This window comes from Dreissena polymorpha, chromosome 9 (assembly GCF_020536995.1).
Source record: "Dreissena polymorpha isolate Duluth1 chromosome 9, UMN_Dpol_1.0, whole genome shotgun sequence".
NCBI lineage: Eukaryota > Metazoa > Mollusca > Bivalvia > Myida > Dreissenidae > Dreissena > Dreissena polymorpha.
The window spans coordinates 8,772,207-8,794,581 of record NC_068363.1 but is presented as its reverse complement, the minus strand read 5'-3'; the positions used below and the strand labels follow the sequence as shown (position 1 = coordinate 8,794,581).

Here is a 22,375-nt window from a genome sequence, read left to right as displayed (position 1 = left end):
ATGTCAAGACATATACCTTTTAAACCATTTTCTGCATTATATACATTCTCCGGACTTCTTCGACATACAGCCACCAGACACTGTAATGTTTACAACAAACCTTCTTGAACATTCTGCTGACGTATCCTATTATCACTAATTATAAATAAGCTACTGTTCAACAAGCAGCTTTTGCAAAATGTGTAATGGAACTTTCATTAATATTTTATGCAATTTTCATTTTTATTTACAATAAATTTGATTTATCAACTTGAATTTCAACTATGAAGACGATCTTTCAAATCACAAGTTTCGGCGTTACCGCGTTAGGTCGTTGTGACATAACTCTTACACTTTAATTGTGACAGCGTAAAACTGAAACTGTTATGATGAAAGTGGTATCATTTTGCTTGCAAAACAACGACAAAAACAAACTTCAAACTTGTAAATGTATCTTTCTTTAAAATGTATCATTTGTTTGAACCAACATCAATTGCAGGTATTGATTATTCACTGATCATTTAATATTCATTCACGTGCATTTATCTTTTAAACAGTCGTCTGCAGCTTGGCCTCTAAGTAATCCGCATTAACCAAACCACAGTTCTACGCTAATGGTTAATGTGATAACCTTATTGAACACACTGATACATTGAATCCACAACTACAGTGGTCAATACCTCAACGACAACTACAGCCACTATCAATATCATCACAAGCATTTTTACGACCCCTACTAATATACCGCGACTAATTCTACAACAACTACCCATACTTACACAATCACGTTTTCAAGCAGTATTCCTACAGCAACGAATTCGATAACTACTAATATCACAAAATTTATACTGCATCAACTAACACTTACAACTGCACCCACTACTAATGGAGTCTTTTCTCTAACCACTTTACTTTCTCTCATCAACTTTACAAGCATAATCCGTAACCCCTCCAAAAAAAACAACAAACAACAACACAAACAAATATTTATTCGTGCTCTACTCTTGCTACAGTAACTTATTATTGCGCTTAAACACATCTACACAAATTAATGCAACGAATACCACATTTACCACATCTTCTACTAAAATATTGACATCAGCCTTAGCAACTCTGACTTCTTTAAGTACTTTATCACTTCCATCTTAACTAAAACTTCAAACTCAAGCAATACTTCAAGCATACCATAACCCCTTCTTTTACTTTTACTTTAACAACTACAACAACCACAGCCATTTCTGCCATAAGCATTACGTTTTCTTCCACTTCTACAATATCGACCATTACTACTTCCTCAAACACAACGCCCTGTAATTCAACCACTTGATGGGCGTTGTTTCTTCCGGAAGACAGATTAAAGTTCATTTAGTTGTGAGATGCAAAGGTCATGCGTTTTGAGATTGGACCCGATGATACTGGAATTTGATATACAGTAGCCATTTACTTTGTATTAAATGCCTAAGACGGGCGCTGCATAGCCAAGCACGATCAAAATCAGTCAGACAATCAATCAGTTTCAGCAAGGTTACAAACGTTTGTACACTTTAAAATAATATCCAACATCAAGTATGATGTATCGATATTTTCAAAATACGATTTAGTGATTACCTATATAGTACAGAGAGCATAGTTTGCAGGGCTGCAGATGACTATTTTGATAACAGTTAAACTAGCTTATGGTACATGTGACTTTACCAAGTGTATTTTTAAGTAGTATCGGCTTAAACGGTGCAAAATTGTCTGAATTATAAATTTTAAATCGCCAAAAGATATATTGGCGAAGAGCCGTATCCGTCAATACTACGTGTGCGTTGCTTTGTTAATGTTCCTTTTCCTTATTGCATCATATTTATTGTTTTGAATTTTTTATTGCTACATTTTACGACTCGACAACAATTTGATCGCTTTCTTGCTGAAGTACAACTATTATGTAACGTAAGACACTCTACGGGGCATATGCTTTGATTTGCAAATATTATTCAAAAGCTGTTTGCATTGTGTTCTAGTCGAAGATAAAAAAATCACAAAGCTACAGTGTTTTCAAATATTTGTCACAGTGAGCAAATGATAACAATTTTCATTTGCATGAATCAAATATTAATCATATGGCCCTTTTTCTTCTCATTTTATTCAAATAATATTATAAAAGCAAATTCTTGTGATTCATGTATCAGCATTTAATAAATTACACACCTTTAAAACAACTTTTGACAAGTGCGATCATCAATATAAAACCGGCAACAGATATCTTGTAAAACATATAGTTAATATACAATAAACGATAATAGTAGTCAATAAAATTGAAACCATCACCATTTCCGCAATAAATGTCAGAAAAGTAAGCCCGATAGCGGTTATTAAATGTTCAAACGGCGATATTTAATGTTTGTATTACCTTTAAAATAAAGAAGCGTTGCAATAGTCAAACAAAATTGTTGCTTTGATTTGCAGTAAACATTTATGCTTTAATTGGTAGTAAATATGTATGCTTTAAATTTGCCTTTCATGTTATTTGAAGTAAAACCGCAAAATGTTGCAACTTGCACTACGCTATTTCAACAAACATCATAAGCATTTTGTTTCATAATAGTGCTATATATAACTCACTATTTTTTGGCGACACAGTATCTTATGAAAAGTATGTTACATTGAGAAATATATTTGTTTTGAACACCTGAATTAGTTTTTATTACTTACTCTCGTCTCAGTCAATTAATTTTATTTATTATATATTATATTTAGTTTTATTTCTGTCAAAAGTATGTTTAGGGGTTTGTTGTCATTTAAACGTACATTAACATCACATACATAAACAAAACAACAAGAATAAAATCAACATCAACATTAAAATATTAAATTTACTACATGTGGTTACAATTAACATAAATTATGGCAAATATCTTGTGAATTAAATATAACTACACATGGTTATTTATTTTATTGTCGGTCACCACTGACCAAATACTATAAATAGCATGTTGTAGAATAGAAATTCTGACGGCGCGATGATTTATTATCATATGAACATTAAGGAGCGTGGATTTAAATAGCTTCATGACGAGCACGCGACGTCACAGAGGTCCTCGGCATACCAGTGTCACTATCTATCAATCTTTCTTTCAACATACATTTAAGTGATGCATTTACAGATAACATAGATAATGGTATGCTAATTACAATTTAACCAAATATATGTTCCGTTGAATTTCTAAAATGCAACGTATATCAACCTGAATGTTGGAGTCCGTGTGTGCTGCCTGTATATTGTAAATTCTTATTTTTAACAATCATTTGAGCCTTGTTCTGAGAAAACTGGGCTTAATGTATGTGAGTAGAGTGTCGTCCCAGATAAGCCTGTGCATTCCGCACAGGCTAATCAGGGACGACACTTTCCGCTTTTATGTTATTTTAAGTTTCAAGGAAGTCCATTCTTACAGAAAATCAAGTTTAGGCGGAAAGTGTCGTCCCTGATAAGCCTGTGCGGACTGTACAGGCTAATCTGGGATGACACTTTATGCACATGCATTAAGCCCAGTTTTCTCAGAACAAGGCTAAAATGTTACCGCAAGTTTCAGTTTTGCGATGTACGCACAAATAAACTAACTGACCGAAATACGAACGGGCGGATGGCTGGCGAACCTTTTTTTCCATCAAATGATCCGCCGACAATGTAATAATATAAAAAAAGTCAGTATGATAATATTGATATGCTGTCATTTGATTTTAGAAAAAAAATTGAATGTTGATTTTCTGACATAAAATATAACAAATGTAACTTTAAAAAGATAAACAAAATACACTTTTTTCATTTATTACAAAAAGCGTAAGACTAAATATTTAATATCTGAATATTATGCAAATCAAAATAGCAGCGCATATACATGCACATTACAAACCATATATATAAATACACAATGCTGGATATTTCGAGTATAAATAGATATCTGACTAGATAATTCGTACAATATCATGGCAATACAAATACACTTTTAAATTACTTAAGCACATTTGATATATCGACATTTTTGTAGAATGTAAATGAAACATTTATATAAATACATGTATAAAAATAACAACAACTGTCAGTGTATCTAAATCTCATTGTATGATTTTTATGCTCACATGACAACTGTGCCCTGAAAATAAATCCACAAACAATTCACATTATTATACTTTTTGCTGAAATTACTAATTTGCTAACAACACTAATCAAACATTACTATTGATACTGTCTGTTGATGTGTTCAGGATATTTGATAACATTAACTGTCTAGCGCCTTGCCGGGGTGTGGATGAGCACAAAAACTCATTGTTAAACTTTGCCGTAAAATTGTCCGGGTCCTTATCGAAGGTCAAGGTCGACGGAACGATACTTTTTCCCGAACAGTGTTTATAACTATTAATAACGTACAGTTTCTCTTTCTCGTCTTTGTCTTTGAACAAGATTTCGTTGCAGTTAGTGTACTTTAATCTCGGCTTAAACATGTATTTTCCAACACCTACCGCTTTGGTTGATTTTTCCGTTACCCCAGGTACGTTTATTTCCACGCAATCATCAAATGCTACATTAATGTCTTTTACATCGGTCGTCCCGTCTTCACAATCGATGACGTCACGGGTTGTGTGACGTTCTGTGTCCACTTCGATCTTTTCTAAGCTGACTTTCTTAATATGTGCCCAAGCGCAATCTTCTTTGGAGCTAGGGACTATTGGGTAATACTTTATAATTCTTCGACTAGATTTATCGTTATCGTCTGACGAACTTGTATCAGCCGTTATATACGACCGACGGAATTGTTCCGCACATCCTGGAATAAAAGTGAAAGTAAACTAAGCTTAATGACACATGCCTTGATTTAATTTTTACAGATTCTGATGAAGTGAAACTGACTTAAATGTCTTTGAATGGAAAAAAAATAATTTTAGCGGATCCAATATGGTAATCATAGAAACAAGAACAGCGAAAAATAAATACAGTGCATACGGTTTTACCTGACTTGTAGTCTGTAGAGGTGTTCGCATTCCGCTTTTTAATGACGAACCTAGCAACCATGACGAGGATGACGATGCAGAAGAGAGCGCATATGGTTGCCAGGGTGACGATCACAGCCATCGAATTCTCCTCTGGTCGTTCGGACACCAAGTGACCCATGCCTACATGAGGAGAAAATAAGATGATATTGTTGTTGTTCATAAAAAATTCTTATTCCATTAATACAAATGAATCACAAAACCTGTGTTTTGTTGTGCTTAAAAGCCGCAAACTAAACGTTAAACAATTGGGTTGTGCTCTGTGGAAAGGGGGTTAAGTGCATGTCCGTAAAGTGTCGTCCCAGATTAGCCTGTGTAGTTCGCACATTCTTATCAGGGACGACACTTTCCGCTTTAATGATATTTTCTGTTAAAAGAATGTCTCTTCTTAGCAAAAATCCAGTTTCGCCGAAAAGTGTCATCCCTAATTAGCCTGTGCGGACTGCACAGGCTTATATAGGACGACACTTTACGCACATGCATTTAACCCCCTTTTCACAGAGCACGGCCCAATTATAATATTAACATGAGATACATGTTTAGATTTTGTCACTTGCTAAACTGCATCGGCCGATCCACAGTGTGCTAACTTAGCCATTATCAGTAGAAATTTATACGATGTCAGGAATCGTTACCACGTGCTCTTCATTTTGGTAAAAATAAGAATTGGTAAATTGAACATTCGAAAACGAATACGAGCCATTAAAGCAAAAAACTGATATAAAAGAAACTTTATATCGATTAAAATGCATATCAATGTTCAGTAAATTCACGTTTAAAGGCAAATTGAAGGTATGTTATATTTGGGACAAACTGAAGTCCGGACAGAAAGACACATGCGGTTAGATAATAATTTACTTATTTCACATCTCTACGCATGAAGACATGTCAAGTTATCATATGTTGGTTAACTTTCGACAGAAATAGTCAAGCTTTTTATCAAAACAGCAGCTGTTTGTTTAATATCTCGTCACTCACTCGGACACGCGACCTCGTCCTCGCCCCCAGGACAGTCTGGGTTCCCGTCACAACGGAAGTGCGGTGATATGCACAAAGAGTTTGGGCACCGGTAGTCGCTGCTTTGTGAACAGGCTGCAATAACGTAATTGTTTTTTATAGATCTTACATGTAAAGGACTTGTTATGCCTTATATATTTTGTGTATAGTATATTTAATACTTTTGAACCTTGTCGAAAAGCGGGTTTGATTGTCTGTGTCGCTCCATAAAAGTTTAAGTTTGCCTGTTATGCTTTTATTTATGAGCGTAAACGTTCAAGTGTTCTCATATGCATCTAAGTTGCATTTTTGAAGTAGATGATCAAGTTTCGTTATATTGCAGCCATGAAAAGAGGTAATTGTTTAAGTCACAAAATCACAAAACGTGACATCGCTGACTAATTAAAAAAAATACCGGCAGTTGGATTGCTTTGAAGAGTGTATGTATGAACGAACACAGAGAGCATTGTGGTAACAATGTGAATGCGGATGAATTGAAAAATGCACTTTTAACCACTGAATGTTCTGATGTTCAAAAAGTTCCACCTAACATGCCTTAATCCTACGAAACTTTGCGAATTATTCACAGATAAATTAAGAATAAAGAGGTATTCGATTTTCCAGAAGGCATGATTTACATCAATGTCACCATTTACTGCCTAATATTCGCATTTCTGTCTTGACACTGATTGACCCATTTATGCCTAGTAGACTCTCCCATCCTTCTAAATTGGATCAATTTATTTCCAAAATTAGGGATGTCTTGTATATTTATTTCTGTATTTAGAATATTTCTTACAGAAATTCCTATAAGCAAACAGCGCAGACCCTGATGAGACGCCGCATCATGCGGCGTCTCATCTGGGTATACGCTGTTTGCCAGGGCCTTTTTTCTAGACGCTAGGCATAAATGAATTAATCCGCAGTAAGTCAACATTATTGCGTTCCATATAAAAATCAAACAATTATTTAATACTTACGACATGTGTCATTGAGAGCGACGCAGAGAGCTGGGGAGCATAACCGGAACGCGACAAATCGCCGGGTGCACTCTCGAACATCCGGTACGGCGACATTCATCCTTCTAACGCTGCAATAGTGAACACAAGCGTCCGTGAAAACTTGTCTATGTCGTTAATTTATTTAACACAACTGAATACATACAGTTTTGTTAAAAAAATAACATATACACTATCCAAAGTTTTAAACTGCTATTGCAACGAAACAATACAAAATTTATAAATTCACTGACTGACTCAAGAAAGGTTGTCATGACACACTTCTTACGCTTACACTATCACATCGTAAAAAAACGCCACATTTATTGAAGCAACAAAGAAAAATGTGTATAAAGACGTCGAACGGAGTTAATGCGACTTCAAAGATGCAGATGGTGAGATTGAACTAAATACACCGTATAGAAACGTTAAATATAGCTTTATAAGTAAACACTCCTTACATAGCAATTTCATTTAAATAGTCGCAACTATCTATTTGGAAAGAATCGTTCTTTTGCGAGATACTGGTAGAATGTATTCTACTCCATTACTACTTGTACAACCAAAATCACGTATATCATAACTACAACGCTGCTACAATCACTTCTACTACCAACATCGCTACAAAACGATAATTTCTTCCTCAACATTTACTTAAACCACAAACAATGACAACCGTTTGTATCAAGACCATTAAATAGCGGTATTCAGTTCAGGCAACAGGCTATTGTATTATGTTGCGACATACAATTTTGAGATCAACCGAACGTATGCAGTTATTATCACAGTAGGATACAGTTATGGCCACAGCTGAGTGTGTCTCTAGCGGTTGGATATGGGTACTTAAAGGTCAAGTTTAGACAAAGTTCAGCGATACTCACAGGTTTTTTAAAGATAAATATTAACACTTCAAGATAGCGTTTTAAAACAGATATTTCATCCATATGATTTCATTAAAATAATAAATAAGAACAAAATGAAGAAAAGAATCTGTTCTATTTGACCTTCGTTATTGCATTTTATAATAAATGTCTTTTTTGAATTGAAAATATTGTGTTTATTCTTTCCTTACGATATACAAGCAAGCCCGCTCTATGACCTTTTCATTACCACCTACAACATCACATACATTGAATAAATTAATTTAGTGGTTTTATAAATTGTTTTTGTGTCGCAAAACATTATCTGACATTTAATATAGAAGAAATTAATCACATTAAAACAGTGAAATGAGACGTTCAAGAATTTCTCTAAACATAATTGGTAAGAAACCTAGCTGTAAGCATTGACGAAAAGGCTCGTTTTAATCAAGTACGTTTTAAATTTTACATGCATTCGAACACAGGAAAACACATTTGCAGTAACACTTTATTCATCACAATATTTGCTATCTCGCATCTGTGATTCTGGACCATGCCTGCGAGTATATGAAGGATATTTCATACGTGACACATTGTCATTGTTAGTTCATCAACGCTTTTTTAATATTTGCACTTATTCTTTAAAATCGAAAATGAAATTTGAATAAAAACAGTACGTTTTAAAATATGAACGGATGAAACACTAGAAGAATAAGTGATAGTTTAGACAACGACGCATTGATTGAAGTACTAAGTTCACTAAGCCATCTTAAGAGTATATGTCCGTTCAGTTCAGATAAATGATCAGCATGCATGATGTCAACAACCATTGTATTTAGTGTATTATCGTCTCTCCTTTATGTGGCACTTTTTAATTAACGACTCAGTCATAAACATAAATCCGCTTAAAAATATGCACACTTATTTATATCTTAATAATTGTGGCTTGAAATAAACTTACCACAATTAAAGGGATCTTTTCACGCTTTGGTAAATTGACAAAATTGAAAAAAGTTGTTTCAGATTCGCAAATTTTCGTTTTAGTTATGATATTTGTGAGGAAACAGTAATACTGAACATTTACCATGGTCTAATATAGCCATTATATGCATCTTTTGACGATTTTAAAACCTAAAAATTATAAAGCGTTGCAACGCGAAACGATTGAATAATTTGGAGAGTTCTGTTTTTGTCGTTAAATTTTGTGAAACTACGAAGATTGCTTATATAAGGTATAAAATACTTCAGGTATATGTACTCAGCGGAATAGCTCAGTAGGCTAAAGCGTTTTTACTTCAGGACTCTGGCAGGACTCCAGGGGTCACTGGTTCGAAACCTGGTCCGGGCAATGTTCTTTTCCTTTTTTAATTTTATTCTTGATTTTTTACTGGAGCTTTTACGATCCAATGTTTACATTTATCGATATAAAGCATTTAATGAATAAGTAAAAAAATGCCAAAATCTGTGAAAAGGCCCCTTTAAATGTCGTTCGAAGCAAATATCCAGCTGTCAAATCTCCTCCTTTCCCGCGTTTCTGAAAGAAGACATGTCAAATTATAACCGTGACTGACAAACAGAGAACGTATGAAACAGTTTTGCAGCGTTTTGTAAGTTTTGAATGTACATACAATTAATACAACAATAGAGTCTTTCAGTACGTGATGCGCTTATTTCGTGATAACATCATAGCTTACTCCAGGATGTGAATTAAGCTCAGCCATACGTTCATTGATAAAAACTTGTTTTTCGTTGGTCGCGTTAGCGGCCGACTAAATTTACAGAGCATATTTTGCAAATCAGTATGTGCTTATACGCCTTAGCTACGGTAAGTACGCAACTCACTCTGCTAGGGACGATTACCGCTGCCTGTCTGCAGCAGACGACAAATAATTCTGCTCTAGCAGTGAGTGTATATACCAGCTTGTAAGACGACATTGGCCAGTCTAGTGTTAATCATTGAAATCTGTATATATTTGCTGCTTTCAGGGAAAACGGGGCTTAATGCACGTCAAAAAAGATTAGCCTGTGCACACTGATTAGCCCGTGCAATGCGCACATGCTAATCAAGGACGACAACAGCGAACAACTTCAGTGCCTTCAGCACTTTGATTTTATTTTTCAATCGCTATGTGTATAATTCCATTATTAATTTTGGGAGGGACATTCGCGTGTCAAACATTACTGCAAATATGCAAAAAGCGTCTCTTAACAATACATTAATAAAACATACGTATAACATATTTCGTAACAGGATGCTGCAGTATACATTTTAAATGCAAATAAGCGGTGCTATGACACTGATGTTGTTAGTTTTATGAGCAACTTCTTTTAAGAGACACACTAACTTAGTAGAAATATATTTTTTATTCATTAACAACTTCTTTTTCCATTTTAAATACCCCCTATCATTAATAATCAAAAAATATTGTGCTTCAAACATGCACTAGTTCCCTCTATTTGTAACGAAATTATTTCGTGTTGTTCAATTATCAATCGTTGCTGATGTGCTTTCAGTCCTTTTGAACAATATCGAAACAACTGCAATAAGATACTCTCAATCCTTGTATAACTTGTCAAAAAGATCATAATGCTTTAAAAATCACGATAAACGCGTAAACTACAATTTACTACTCTCTGTTTAAAAAATTATGTGGTCGTCATGAATAAGTATTTAAGTATCAGGACTAAAACGCCACATCATTATATCCTTTACAATTATATATTAAATTCACATAATAAATATCTATCCCATTCAGTTGGTTCAAATGGCATATATAATCGTTTACTTCTTCCCTTTTTGTTAATAAAATAACAAACCAGCAAATTATAAAATACATTAACATAAATCATCGATCTATTATGAATACAGTAATAGTATTCAGTACCATATGTATTGATTTACTTACAGTTAACAAGGACACAAGTTCCCATATAAAATTATGCTCTCAGTTATGCACTATCCAATTTCTCTTTTTGTATGCGAAATAATGTTGATAATCTCACAGTATTCTTTGGATGGCAAGATAATACGCTGACAGAGGTATTAATAAAGGAATGCAACAATATGCGGTCGTAATACTTGTGGTAAGTATCGCGTCTTTAAGTACAAAAGATAATAATGGTGATAAAATACGGAATATACGTCCGATTGATGTATATCGAATTTTGGGCAACAAGCAATTATTGTTAAAATATCGGATCTACGGGCTAGTTAATTGAACTATATAGCCTAAATGAAACGGAATGTTGACTTGTTTGAATACAGATGTTGACGTTGTTGAATTACGTTGTTGAATACTGCTATAGATTGAATAATAGACAGAGAGGTAAATAGTATGCGGAATAATACACCTGGTGATTACCGGGCCTCGTGTTTCTAAAGCTATTGAAATAATCAGCCTTGGAGTGTATACCAGATGTAATAATGAACCGCGAGTATATACATGTATATGGGCCGCGCTCTGTGAAAAGGGGGTTAAATGCATGTGCGTAAAGTGTCGTCCCAGATTAGCATGTGCAGTCCGCACAGGCTAATCAGGGACGACACTTTCCACCTTAACTGGATTTTCTTCAAGAACAGTCTTCATTTTAACCAAAAAATACAATAACAGTGGTAAGTTTCGTCCCTGATTAGCCTTTGCGAACTACACAGGCTCATCTGTGACGACACTTTACGCACATGCAATAAACCCACTTTTCACAGAGCGCGGCGCATATATTTACAGATAATGGAATAAAAAATATGTGTACACAGCTGGTGCCAAAATAAACGTAGGATTCTTTACAGATGATAAACATTTTATTAATAGATGAGTACGCAGAAAATGAAATAATGAGCCCAATCTCTTGCACGACGGTTACATTACATTCACCTTTGTGTTGGGCTCAGAACGGACTATTGTTATGAAAGCGTCTCATTCCTGTCATGATCATACCAAGCGTTCATCATTGAGGTTACAGTATACTAAACAATCTCTTGCACGACGGTTACATTGCATTCACTGCATTAAAGAAAACCATCTCATACCATGATATCTTATATCAGTCTTAATTCATTATTATAAAATTGATATGGTTTTTTGTTGTTAAGAAACCAACATACATACACACGTCGAAGCAATTCCTAACGTCACTCAATAAACATTATGTTCAATTATTTACATTTGTAAAGTGCGTGGAATGATTCCATCTGCGTAAATGGGCAATAAAATAGTTCCAAAGAGTTGCATTAAAACTCGCAAGGATTTGCACGATTTATCGTACATTTAAAAGTCATACTTCTTAATTTAATGCATGCGATCTTAAATATCGAATCAAATACACATTGAATGCGTTTGTTCGGTTTTAGCTATTTTATAGACAAAATGGCGTGCTGAGCCTTTCGCAGAGTTGTATGTGAGAGCAAGGAACGACAACTCTGCGTGGAGATTGATAATGAGCCTAGAAGTATACAGCTTTTTTTTTTTATAAAAATCGGAAAATACAACCGACGTAATAATAAATATGAGTATTCAGTTTAGTTTATATATTGCTAATGTGTAAAAACAAAGGATGAAAATCGCTGGCGGAATGATTCACCTTGACCAGTATATCTGTTTGAAAACTGAACATCGTTGTTAACATGTCATAAGTAAAAATTAGAAACAATGAGAACGCCAACAACGGCAACAGACTAATGACGAAAAACATTGATAAATAATAATAAATAATAATCCGATTCTTACCACGGTATAATCATTTGAGGGTGTATAGTATTTCCACTAAAAATGATTATTACAGTGAAATGTTTCACTGAAACAAATAACACATACTTGTTTGTGAAATTGTATTCATGTCTACGTGCACATCTAAAATTTCCATAACAGTCTGGACTCCCGTCAGTTGCTCTTTGAAATCTAAACCTACGAAAGTTAATGCTGTTGTTGCTTCTGTATAGTCCATGTAACCTGTAATTCACACCAGCTGTTTTGCATCTAATGCACGACTTAATACGCGACGAAAATAAAAGAGTTATTTTTATCTTTCGTCTGAACACCAGTTAAAAATTACATACGGCCGCGATGACACTGAAATAAATGGTTTATCGTATAAACCGATGCACTCAATGACGATATTCAGTGAGCAGTCAAAGATGGTAATGAAGCCAAGATATAAACCCCGCTATTAAACACAATACGGTTTCAGTATGGAAGGCTAAAATGTCTTCGTAAGAGCAAGCGATGCGTTGGTATTAAATGTCGTGTTAAAGCGGTTGACTCATTTACGTGTTTATATGTATATGGTGACATCTAGCTTATTTACGGTCTTAAATAGACTGAAAATGAAGGATTTTTTTTCATATACTCAAAGGGCAGAAAATAACTCAACAGTGCAAACAAAACTTATAATAAAGTGAGCCCTGCATCAGTTCTACGAACCGGGCTACTTGCAAAAATAATAGACAGCCAGCAAAAAATCAAACTGTGTCTGAAAAACAAGTCCACACGATGTAAATAAATGTAGAATATTATGTGAGTTTTGGATAAAGATCAAGTTTATCATGCGATGCTTAGAACCATGTTAGCGTGAGGCTAGCCTAGCGTTACCATGGTTCGAGCCGAGCATGATAAACTTGATCTTTATTCAAAACTCACATAATATTCTATTTATTTCCTCCCCTTTTCCTTTAATAATTATAAAATATCGCATTTTTGACGATTTTATCTTTCAGTAGTTAACAAAAACATATTCTCCAATTTTGGGAAAAACCCAAATCTGATCTGAAAATAGTGATAGTATAAAGCTTAAGTTTATACGATCGTTGTTATACTATCGATTTTCATCTGGTAATATGATAAGTATTCTGCCTTACCCAGCTATCTAGTGATTTTTTTATCTAACACAAACTGCTTAAGAGTAATATCCAGAGACCGAAACTCGCGCTGAGCTGCTGTCGTTATATTTAGATCTAACTAAGGCAACTTATTATTATCATCGATTCTTTACATACTCATGCACCCGTTATTGTTTTGCTATACCTATCCTTTATCTGTGGTGACTGATTTCTGCAAATTTCATTCATACTAAAGTCGATGAACCATCGCATACCGGTGCATCTTTTAGTGTTGTTGTTTTTTTCTGCTAGAAGGAAGCCGCGTCATTAATGACAGGCGAATGTTCCTTTTGTCGTTATTTTATGTTTAAAGAAAGTCTTTTCATAGCAAAAATCCACTTTACGCATATGGATTTAACCCCCTTTTCATAAAGCACGGCTCATTTGTAAAGAACGGATTCAGAATAGAGCATTGGTGTATTTCTGTCATTGAAAGTCTTTTTTAAATAGGAAAGTAAAGGTTTCGGAAAAAAGTATTGCCTACCTATCTACCCATGAGAAATGTAGTTTAAAAAAGGGAACAAACAGCATTTAGTCGATATGTTACACATGTAAGACGATATATCGTATCGTTATGTTTTCCTACTTGTATGACCTCCGGCATGTTCACATTTTAATTTAGATTGCTACTTGTTACTCGATCCTATTACCTTTAAAAAACAATACATAGAAAAGTATCAGACATTTCAAAAGGAGTCGTTCAGACACTATTCGGCAACCCGCTGTTCTACATAATGTATTCATGTATCTTTACTTGTCTTCTCGAGACTGCATGCAGATTAAATGAAATTAACGAAGAGTTGGCTTTACGGTGATAGACATAGTAAAGTCATTAAAATTTGAATAATTCAGTATACAAATACACCCTTAGCCGGGAGGCAGAATGAATAAATAAATGTGTCAAGTGACTCAAGACTGTCCTGTTAAAACGTTGTTGTGGTATGCTCACATAAAAACTCTCATTATGTGAGCAATACATTTCAAGAAATTCATCATAATATATTTAAGTACATTATTCGGAAGTTAAATCTGTCATAACGTATGTACCGACCTAGCTGTAAGTGGCGGATCTCTATACAAAGTGGAAATATGATAAATAGGTTTAAACAGCTTCAAATCAATCTCGCATTCTCCTATGTGGCACTAAAATAGTTAATGGTTGCATTTATTACGGGAATCATAAACTACAAGTACATATGCAGATATGCCACATTATTTTTTTTACAAATACACCACACACATATTACAATATTCTGAACCCATATACCATTATGCAAACTGTGGCATTTGAATAATATATAGCGCAAATCTTGACCAACATCGTCACATTTTGCGCATGTGCAAACGAGTACAGTGCTTGCACGCGAGGACGTGCATTTTTCTTTAAAAAAATGACAAGTTGCAAACCAAAATGAAGTAAGTATTGCATCAAAATAGAATTGCAGCATTGAGTAATCGTAAACAATGATATGCATTTCATTTATTGTACGGGCCTAACACTTAACAGAGACTTAATACTGCATCTAACCTGCTTAATGCTCAATATACTGTTGTTGTTTTTTAAAGATTTTAATTTGCTAACTTCCCAGTTGTTTTTAAAACTGCGTTTGACCTATAATATATTGTATTGAATGTTTAATACTTGAAAACAAGCCAATAATATATACATTTATTTAGTAATAATTAAAGATATATATATGATAACAAAGCAGTTTCAATGCATGTCTTTAACATTACCTGATCGTTTATATCCGCAACAATATATCCGTCCTGTTTGAAGGAATCTACAATTTGATTAAGATCTTTTGTTCCCGAAGAGATCGAACTTAACAACTAAACTGTAATATTGAAACAATCTTTGTGTTATTTTCCATTAAACTGACGAATGAAATTTATGTTTTTTTGTTATTGTTGTTGTAACTGTGGATGCTGTTGCTGCTATTGGTGGTGGTGGTAAACTGTTTTTTGCGCGCGAAATATGATATAAAACACATGCACGCTTGCTTTTACTATATGACAAATCGATCAACAATTTACTTACCTGTTTGTATCTCATTAATCATTAACCCATCCTGTTTAATGAACATCAATCAAACTAAGTGATATGTAATCCCGGTCACAAGTACATGTCTGACCGAGAATACACTAGCGAAATACACACTTTGGAGATCAGTAAAGTATGGAATGTTTCCTTATGAGAGACGTGTCTTTTCATTGAAAAACTTCACAAAAGTCTTTATCGCACTTAGTTAATCATCTCTTTTGTCTTCAGGGCTATTGGAAAATTGTCGCCTTGAGATCTGTGACTCGTTGTTGAGTCAACATGTATCGACCAGACGACATTTCTCCCACTACGCACTCGACATTAAGTTTCGGTTATATATATACGCTTTTAAAGAGACTGGTTCATATACGGGCGAAGTGATGATCGTCAATTTACCTTCGCAAGTTAGGGACAGGGAAAATGAATTAATTGTTTAATATATCATCGCGAATAAATACCGTTAAGTGGTACTGCTGGAAAATGTAGTATGTCAGTGAAACATGATGACGTGCACATTCATATATTTTACGTAGTATCATCAGTAGGTTGAATTTTAACCAAACACATGAGTATTATAGAATTATATGCATGGACATGGCTAGCGCATATATCGGTGCTTGGTAGCAGTACGCTATAGATGCTATGTACTTGTGTAAAAGAAATGCCTTTAAAGCGAACGAGTGTGTTAATTTTGCGATCATATTATCTACATTCACTGGTAATCTGCAATTCAACTTTGTATTAACTAAAATCAAACAAAGCAAGTTTGATAAATAGAGATTTGAATAATTTCTGCATGTAATTGCATATTCTTGATTGATTGGGAATCGTAAACAAGTTAACTTCTAACAACGTTGGGCCGACTTACCCACCCGTCTTCTTTGGCGATCTAAGTGGAAACAACTGACTGTTTCTTTGCCTAAAGTACGGGTATTACTTATATAGCTTCACATAAAATAAGATACTGTGCTCTAAAGCTTGAATGGCCCACGAAAGCGCGGAAGATTCTGTTTTAAAGCATCGCGCTTCGAATCTCGGCGACGGCAACCTTTTGTCGTACTTTTATTATTATTATTCAAAAGGTAAAAGTTTTGTGATTAACATACATCAAATGACATTCATAGACGTTCGAAAATCTATGAACAAGTTCCTATAAAGGGGCCTTTTCACGTTTTGGTAAACTGACAAAATTGAAAAAAGTTGTTTCAGATTCTCAAATTTTCGTTTTAGTTATGTTATTTGTTAGGAAACAGTTATATTTAACATTTACCATGCTCTAAAATATCCATTATATGCATCTTTTGACGATTTGAAAACCTAAAAATTATAAAGCGTTGCAACGCAAAACGATTGAATAATTTGGAAAGTTTTGTTGTTGTCGTTATATTTTGTGAAACTACGAGGATTGCGTTTATAAAGTAAAAATACATTTTTAAAAGCATAAGCACGGATGGCCGAGTGGTCTAAGCGGGAGACGTTTACTCCAGGACTCCAGGGGTCAGTGGTTCGAGCCCAGTTGAGGGTTACTTTTTTCTTTTCTTTTTAAAATTGTATTCTTGTTTTTTTATAGAGATTGTTAGGTCCAATGTTTAAATTTATCAACATAAAGCATTTATTGACAAACATCAATACATGCCAAAATCTGTGAAAAGGTCTGTTTAAGAAATATTGATTAAATTTTAAGAGATGGTAAAATGTTTGACGGACAATAGTGTATGTGTTCGTGTTCAGTTTGAAATAAGAAATGCAAATAATATATGCATGTATATTTTTTCGATTCAGATGGTCTACATCAGATAGATCGCCCCAACCATCAAAACGATTACATGAGATGAATCAGTCTGTTTCTCTTACATGTACTATTTCAATTAATCTTTTCTCCAAATATATATTAGCAATAGACCTGCTATTGTGTCAAACAGATCATTGTCAAGTTGATATTTTAACTTCTTAATGCAAGTAATCCTATTACTAATGCATTGGTCCGATTATAATGGCACCACCTTACGTTTAAAGTTACTTCCTCGCAGAAATTGGGTGATATGAATTTGGAGTCTCTAAAAAATCTTGACCTACCCAAGCTTACATTATTTCTAAAAAAAACGAGACAAAATGAAATAAACAAAAAACTCATAGAGCTACAAAAGAGTGTGTACATTTGATTTGAGCGAGTGCCATATTGTAAAAACGTTACGAGTTTGATATAAAGTAGTTAAAAGTTCATTAAGCCATGTTATATATATGACACGTGAGTAAAATGCATGGTAAAACAGCGATATTGTTAGCACCTTTTCCCTTACATTATCCTGACTGAATAATTGATTTCCAATTCATCAAATTTATGAGTATAAGTCGAAGGAATTATGCAATATTAATTATAAACTAATATATCAGGACCAATATCATTAATAAAACCCCTGAGAATTATGTCGTGAAGTCGCGGCTCGACTTAAAGCAATATAACACACACGTAATATCATTATTTGAGGTCGCCGTGGCGTAATGGATATGGTGTCCGCTGTGGGAGCGTTCTTTGAATCCCCATTAGTATCTAAGTCCCGGATCTACCCATTGAACGAACTCGAAAGCGTTTCAATAAGACTTAAAAATTCGATACCATCTAGCATAAGTAAATAGGTTTAATCTTATATCTCTAAAAAAAATTAACGTATATAAAGGTATACCGTATTAATAAAATAAAAAGAGTGAAAAATAACACATATATAAATCTCCATGTCTCTTATTTCATATAAACATTACGATTAGCCTTTTTCAGTTTGTCCTTGTTTAACGCCTTTAAAAATGAATCATATTGACTAATGATATGATTACACCGTTTTATAAAGACGAAAGGTAGGCGACTACAACCCCTGAGGCGGTTTAGGCAAACATATTGTATTTTAATGAATCATCGATAATTCTTCGTAATCCTTTAGTACATTCGAGCTGCCATTAGTGGAAATTCCTCAATAGCGGAACGCAATATGGTTTGATAATTGTTTTTCTAACCGCTTTCTTAAAAAATGATTACCGGTATGTTATTATGGTATCGTATTGTGTTATTAGTATCGAAGGTTTTAAAAAAAATCACAGGCCATATAGTAATTATTATATTAAGCAATTGAAAGATTCAAACATTCAATCGGATTCTACGATTTCCGAATGTCTCACAAGCGCTCTAGACGAGACGATAATGCGGAAGTAATATATGAGAGTGAACGTGTAATCGATCGAATATTGCATGCACTGATAACCAATCTAGATACAATAACCCAATATGTTAATAATCATTATATTTGTATTGCACGAAATCGAGATGTCATTAGCTGCAGGGTAAGTGTCGACTTGCGGTGCAACAATTTGAATTTTCAGCGGTTGCCTAAACGTTCCAATGAACCGTCACCTCAGATGTTGCGTCAAAAAAAATGAAAAAAGTGAAAAAATACAAATAAGAACAATTGAGGTGTATTTATTTGAAGTAGCAATTTATAATAATGGGTCATTGTTACTAAACTTCATTAATTTGGAGTTCAAAAAGAAATAAAAAAAGACGCGGTTTAATGCTGTGAGATCAGTGTTTATAGAATAAATGGAAGTAGAAGTAGTAATAGTAGTTATAGAAGAAGTAACAACAAGAAAAACAGCAGTTGTAACAACAGTCAGCATTAACCCATTTATGCCTAGTGGACTCTCCCATCCTTCTAAATTGGATCAATTTATTTCCAAAATTAGGGATGTCTAGAACATGTATATTTATTTCTATATTTAGAATATTTCATACAGAAATTCCTTTAAGCAAACAGCGCAGACCCTGATGAGACGCCGCATCATGCGCCGTCTCATCTGGGTCTACGCTGTTTGCCAAGGCCTTTTTTTAAGACACTAGGCATAAATGGGTTAACAACAGATGGGTTAATAATACTATTTCTACCAATATACGAGAGCAACATGTATACGCGATTCTTACTTGATAATATTTGTTGTTCAGAGCGCAGCAGACACTTTATTACACACAACTGGCGTAACCAACCGGACTCTTGTTGTTACAATCTCGCCGGGTAAAATTACTCGTAAAAAGACAGCATCACAGCATCTGGTAAACACAGCCTCATGCTGAATGGTTAATGAGCATAAATATCGATCAACATCATTTAGTTATTGTATTGCTCGAATGACAAAGTCACCAGTCTGCTAGACGCGAAGACGACTGCACGAGTCCGCTTCCCGACAAGGTATTGATTTGCATTTCTCTCGAAAAGATTGGTAAGAGATCTATGGAATACATCGATCCAAATAACTGTTATCGGTTGTCGTATTCGTGAGTATATTGTATGAAAGTCTGATCAAAGAGACCTGTTTGTGGTGGAGCCTCCGTTAACAGCTGATGGCACAATATCTTAACCCTTTCCACTTAGATACGTATTTAACCCTTTACCACTTAGATACGTATTTAACCCGTTCCACTTAAATAAGTATAAACGGTTAAGGCCCAACCATACCAGACACTTATCAAATCATTCTTAGGAAAGGGTTAGTAAGTTCACAGTTTGGGACCTATAAACCGTCACTAACAAAACATTGCTGGAATCTGTGCAAATACAAGCTGTCGTATTAACAATGCTGATTCGGTACGTGTTTATCATATTCTTTATACGAGCAATCATTATTATTTTTTGTGTAATCCAAATATGCAAGGGAAAAAAATAAGTTGGTTACTTGCAATCTTATGCCAAAGTATTACTTTATCGTTTATTGAGTATTACAAAAGAAACAAGATGTGTTTGTTAAACACAATGTCCCCCATATATTTGACCTTTGACCTAGGATGAGCGATTTTGATCCATATATTTGACCTTTGACCTTGAAGGATGACCTTGAACTTTCTCCACTCAAAATGTGCAGGTCCTTGAGATACACATGCATGCCAAATATGAAGCTGCTATCTTCAATATTGAAAAAGTTATGGCAAATGTTTAAGTTTGGAGAAAAACAACAAACCAACAAACACACAGACAGGGCAAAAATATGTCTATACTGGTGGACATAAAAATGATTGAAGGTCTTAACTTATTATCATACATACTCGCACAAATCAAACAATATAACGGAATATCATGATAATAATATAATACTTGGTCAGTTCACGCATACATTAAAATTAAATAGATTTTTTTTAATTAAAATTACTCCTATTTAGTAAGGCTGACGGTCCAGCTTTTTTAAGTCCCGCTTGATAAACCTATCTGTATTCAACATCACCTTACATTTTGTTATGTGCAGATGATTAAATGGTGAACGTTATATCTGAACATGGAAAGTAACTGATGTTTTTGTTTTCTTCAAGTTTATAACAAAAAACGGTTAAACTTTCTAACAATATCTGAGTATTATGTCCATCTTTATATCAACGCATTTACGCGTACATTTCAAACGATGCATGTAAACACGGACTCTAGATGACGTCAATATACGCTCCGTGATGTAAATAACTTTAAAATAAGCAATACTGGTTCATTCGAGTCGAGAGCGATATCTGACAAGATATAGCTTATTATATTATACAAGGAATTATTTCGAAACATTTTATTATGTGGCCTTATTATTTGCTTAAGGATATTTGATCACACATCGATACTGTCTGTTGATATGGCCGAGATATTTGTTAACGACAGCTGCTTTGTACCTTGTCTTGGTGTGGAAGAACACAAAAACTCTTTATTAAACTTTGCTGTAAAATTGTCGGGGTCCTTATCGAAGGTCAAGGTCGACGGGACGATACTTTTCCCCGCACAGTGTTTATAACTATTAATAACGTAAAGTTTCTCTTTCGTTTCTTTGTCTCTGCACAATAGTTCGTTGCAGTTTGTGTATTTTAATCTCGGTTTAAATGTGTATTTTCCAAGACGTGTCACTTTTCGTGATTTGTCCGTTTGTCCGTATATTTCCGCACAGACATCAAGGTATTTATTGACGTCTTTGATATCTTTCGTTAAGTTTTCACAATAAACTTCGCCAGGGCCAACGTGACGTTCTGGCGTTACCAATTTATTGTCTACACTGGCTTTCTTACACGGCTCAAAACAGGAATTTTCTTTGCAGACTGGAACTATTGGGTAATATCTGATGATTCTTCGACTCGCTTTATCATCATCATCTGACGAACTTGTATCAGCCGTAATATATGACCGACGGAGTGGTTCCGCGCATCCTGGAAAACGTAAGAAAATTAGGTGAACTAAACTTTATAAACTATAACACTATTATACATCAACTGTCGTTACCATGGAAACAAGTACAGCATCTATATAGTATATTATATAATGTTTTCACCTGAATTGTCGTCATTGGAGATGTTGGCCTTGCGCTTCTTAACAACAAACAACGCAATCATGACCAGGATGACGATGCAGAAAAGAGCGCAAATGGTTGCCAAGGTAACAATCACCGCCATTGACGTCTCATGTGGTCGCTCGGACACCATGTGACCAATACCTGCAATACAAGAAGAAAACATATTTTGTCATTTTACTAATTTGATTTTTCAATAAATAAAAAAAACGCATTCTGTGATTTGAGTTCCGCAAAGTGAAAGTAA

At 34.4% G+C, this 22,375-nt stretch overlaps 3 protein-coding genes across 14 annotated transcripts in view; 1 reads left to right on the top strand and 2 right to left on the bottom strand.

The window, feature by feature from the left end:
• The window catches only part of LOC127846559 (PHD finger protein 20-like), a 254,732-nt gene that overhangs the window by 132,568 nt on the left and 99,789 nt on the right, over window positions 1–22,375 (top strand). The window lies entirely within an intron of this gene.
• On the bottom strand, window positions 2,176–7,331 carry LOC127846578 (uncharacterized). The gene is made up of 5 exons (XM_052378002.1): window positions 7,300–7,331; window positions 6,987–7,096; window positions 5,989–6,102; window positions 4,972–5,133; window positions 2,176–4,787 (listed from the first exon to the last, which is right to left on the bottom strand). The coding sequence occupies exons 2-5, from the start codon at window positions 7,084–7,086 to the stop codon at window positions 4,189–4,191; spliced, it is 975 nt and encodes a 324-aa protein (XP_052233962.1). The 5' UTR covers window positions 7,087–7,096; window positions 7,300–7,331; the 3' UTR covers window positions 2,176–4,188.
• The window catches only part of LOC127846580 (uncharacterized), a 76,943-nt gene continuing 75,916 nt past the window's right edge, over window positions 21,349–22,375 (bottom strand). For all 5 annotated transcript variants that reach the window (XM_052378008.1, XM_052378004.1, XM_052378006.1 and 2 more), the window contains exons 4-5: window positions 22,111–22,272; window positions 21,349–21,988 (exon numbers count right to left, since the gene is read on the bottom strand). In XM_052378008.1, the coding sequence (XP_052233968.1) occupies window positions 21,402–21,988; window positions 22,111–22,272 (749 nt within the window). In that variant the 3' untranslated portion in view covers window positions 21,349–21,401. The remainder of the gene's footprint in view (window positions 21,989–22,110; window positions 22,273–22,375) is intronic.

Coding starts and splice junctions, on each gene's coding strand:
- LOC127846578 (XM_052378002.1), bottom strand. CDS start 7,086: ATGAATGTCGCCGTACCGGATGTTCGAGAGTGCACCCGGCGATTTGTC. Junction 6,103..6,986: donor CGCTCTCAATGACACATGTC/GTAAGTATTAAA, acceptor ACGTTATTGCAG/CCTGTTCACAAAGCAGCGAC. Junction 5,134..5,988: donor GGACGAGGTCGCGTGTCCGA/GTGAGTGACGAG, acceptor CTCCTCATGTAG/GCATGGGTCACTTGGTGTCC.